This window comes from Corapipo altera, unplaced genomic scaffold, assembly GCF_003945725.1.
Source record: "Corapipo altera isolate COAL_440 unplaced genomic scaffold, ASM394572v1 60203, whole genome shotgun sequence".
NCBI classification, from domain to species: Eukaryota; Metazoa; Chordata; class Aves; order Passeriformes; family Pipridae; genus Corapipo; species Corapipo altera.
The window spans coordinates 1-3,541 of record NW_020886903.1 but is presented as its reverse complement, the minus strand read 5'-3'; the positions used below and the strand labels follow the sequence as shown (position 1 = coordinate 3,541).

General features: G+C 53.1%; 1 gene segment (V, D, J or C); it reads right to left on the bottom strand.

Moving 5' to 3' along the window:
• Positions 1–1,287: 1,287 nt before the first annotated feature.
• Positions 1,288–2,758, bottom strand: LOC113941399. The segment is given in 2 exon segments: positions 1,288–2,173; positions 2,640–2,758. Coding segments are annotated over 2 exon segments (615 nt in total).
• Positions 2,759–3,541: the final 783 nt, after the last annotated feature.

Below are 3,541 nucleotides of genomic sequence, written 5' to 3'. Positions count from 1 at the left end.
GAGGTATGGGGAAAGACAGTATGGGCAAAATGATCTGACACTGTTTTACTCCATGCACATTGTTTCTTTGTCTCATACTAATTTATACGAATATTGTTGATGTTCCTGTTTTCTTATCTCATTGCTGTTTCCAGTAAATTGTTCTTATCTTAACCCATAATTTTCAGCTTTTTTGTCTCCAATTCTCAACTCCATTCCAGGAGCAGGAAGGGGGAGGGGAAGCCAGGGGACTGAGCAGGTTGCATCTGATTTGGGAGAGTCTCAGTGGGGGCAATGAATTGGGGAGTACTATTCCTAAACCACAACAACATGGAAAAGGGCTGAGGTACTGAATGACTTATTCACCTCAGTCTTTACCAGCCAGACTGGCCTTCAGGAATCCCAGTTCCCAGAGTCCAGGGGGAGAGTCTGGAGCAAGTAACGTGTTCCCTTGCACAATCCATGACACTGAGCCTTTTCCTAGTCCATAATAAAGGACTTTGTCCACATTTCTAGAAAAGTCAGTGCTGAAAACGTAACTACATGAAGAACAGACAACATCCACTCTCTCCTCATCCACCAACACCCATCGACTGGTTGTAGGAGGCTGTAAATGTAGTTGAACAAGATTTCCACTTCACAAAACCATGCTGACTGTCCCTGAGGAAGGAGGACCAGGAGCTGTTCCAGAGGCCAGAGTAGAGATTCCCTGGCTGCCCCTGATGAAGGTCAGGGTGGTGCAGGTTGTCCCTCTGCACACCATGGTACAGCAGATATTGACCCTGCAGCCCATAGAGGAGCTCGCACTGGAGCAAATGGATATGTCCTGGAAAGATCTGTGGCTCCCTGGAGAGCTCATGCTGAGCAGGCTCCTGGCAGGAATGGCACTCCCATGGAGTGAGAAGCCCACGCCAGAGGAGGTTTTCTCGCAGGACCTGTGCCCTGCAGGGGACCCACAGTGCAGCAGTTTGTTCCAGAAGGACTGCACCCCATGGAAAGGACCCAGGATGGAGGAGTTTGTGAAGAACTGCAGCCAGAGGAAAGAACCCACATTAGAGGAGTTCCTGGAGAAATGTCTTCCACAGGTTGGGCCCCACACTGAAGTAGGGGAAGAGCGTGAGATGGAAGAAGTGGCAGAGGAAAGAGGTTATGAACTGACTGCAAGCCCCATTCCCCATCCCGGTGCAATGATCAAGGAGAGGAGAGGTTTCTAGATTTGTCCTTATTTCTCATTATCCCATTCTAATTTGACTGGCAATAAATAAAATTCATTTCCCCAAGTCCATCTGTTTGCCCAAGATGGGAAGCTCTGGGACATCTCCTTGTCCTTATCTTGCTCCATAAGCTTTTCATTCCAATTTTTCCCCCTGTCCAGTTGAGGAGGGGGACTGAGAGGAGTGTTTTGGTGGGCACCGGGTGGACAGACAAGGTCAACCCTCCACACCTTCTCTACTTCTTCCCGATCAGGTGATCTGTAGCAGCCACCCAGAGCAATGTCATCTGTTGCTCTGTCTTTCCTGAACAGCCTGGCTCCATCCTCCACGGAACTGGAACTGGAAGATACCACAACACACCTCCACGATCCCATGGCCAAGCCACAGAGGAAAAATGGGGCTGTGCTGGAGAGAGGCTCAGACAAAGTGCACTAAAACTGCACTTCCCTGAACTACCTCTGAAGTTCCCAGAAAAGATCCTCCTGCATCATAAATGGTACCAGCCCTTCTACCACACTTCCCTCCACTGCCTGGACTGCCACCAAGCCAGAGGTCTGTTTCCTGCACCTGCCATTTCCCAACAACAGCCCCTAGGGAGCAGCTGCTGGAAAGAAATGCTGAGAGATCTGTGCTCCTGTCAGTCAGTTTTTGTTCCACTCTGCTGCAGAGCTGCTCCACGGTGATTCTTGCTCCACAGTAATACGTTGCTGCATCCCCTGGCTTTGCTGCCAGGATCTGCAATGTGACTCTGTTCTTGGAGCTCTCCACTGATCCCTTAAAGTGATCTTGGAAACCTTCTCCATAGATATCACCTTCCATGTAAATCCATTCCAGAGTGCCACGTGGGTCCTGACGGTACCAGTACATGTAGTAATTCCACATAACACCTCGTGTCATGCTGCACTGCAAGGTGACTTTATCTCCCTCTCCCACAGTCACTTCCCTGGGGTGTTGCTCCAAGGCCACCTGGCCAGTGACTGCTGCAGAGAGAGAGAACATGCCATGACCACTCCTAGATGGTGAGGACCCACTCACCTGTCCCTGAAAATGATCTAAATGGGCACAGGAGGGACAAGGACCTCTCACAGGCAAGTGGGGCTTAGGGCCCTGTGCTGCCATCCTCAAGCTGGGCTTTGCAAGATGGTTTGCAGTGCCCCATGAGCAGAGTGTCCAGTCCAAGTGCAAAGTGTTCTGGCCCAAGATCTGAGTGCAGCAGGGCCGTGCCCTGCTGTCCCCACCCTGCAGAGGAGGCAGCTGGGATGGAGGTGATGAACTCCCAGATAGAAGAGGAGGAAGGCTGTTCTTACCCTGCTCCACAGGGATGGTGGGACAGGTCAAGCCAGGGAATAGGTCAGGCTGCAAGGGGTCAGCACAGCTCCCCAGAGCCGTGCAGAGCACAGGGGCACGCTCAGTTCCTGAGGGGCATCACCCCTTCCTTTCACTTACCTACAATGGGCAAGAACCCCCCCCACAGGACAGTCCACATGGCCAGGTGCATCTGTCTCACCTCTCTCCAGCTTCTCTCTGCCTGCAGAACAGCTCTGCCCACACCTTCCCTGCCTGTGCCTCTGTTACTGCACTCAGGTCCAGTCCCTCCCAGTCCCTCCCTCTGTCTCTGACAACAGGGAGGGTGAGAGCTGTGGGCTGCTGGAGCAGAAGTTGAAGCTGTTGGTGCACTCCTGGGTGTCTCTCACCCTGCAGGGTGCAAGAACAGAGTGTTCATTTGGCAGGAAAAGCTCTGCTGTGCAAAAGGTGAGGTGTTGCTGTGGGGCAAACCTGACCTTTCCCCGAGGAAGTTTTGCAGGGTTTGCTGGGACTTTGGAGCTCCCCTGGGAGGGTGGCACGTTGTCCTTCCCCTGGGCTCCTGGCTCTTGCTGCTGCTGAGCTGCTGCTCCCACATGGGACCCCCAGGATCCCAGTTCCACTTGGAAAGGGCATCCTTAGGGCAGAAGTGCTCCTCACCCTGCTCCCTCCACTCTGCCCCAGCACCCCTCTCCCTCCCCATGATGACACTTCTCCAGCTGCCTCTTCCTCTCAAAGCCCTCCCAGACCTCCCAAGCAGCAAATGCAGCCCAGGACTCAGCAGGGACCAGGCTGTTGGAGCTGCTCACCAGAGCCAGGATACTTCCCTTCCCTGTGTCCTCCTACTCAGCAGGAACCCAGAGCTCTCCCTTTGACCACAGGATGTGACACCTGTGAGCCCTGACACACTGTCACCATCCTGGCTGCCACGACCGTTTTGGGGAGCATTGCCCACTCCACAGTGGCCCTGCACAGACTGTCTGAATCCATTCCTTCCCCTCTCTTTTCCTGGGTAACAGAACATGGTCCCTTTTGGATGGGATTGT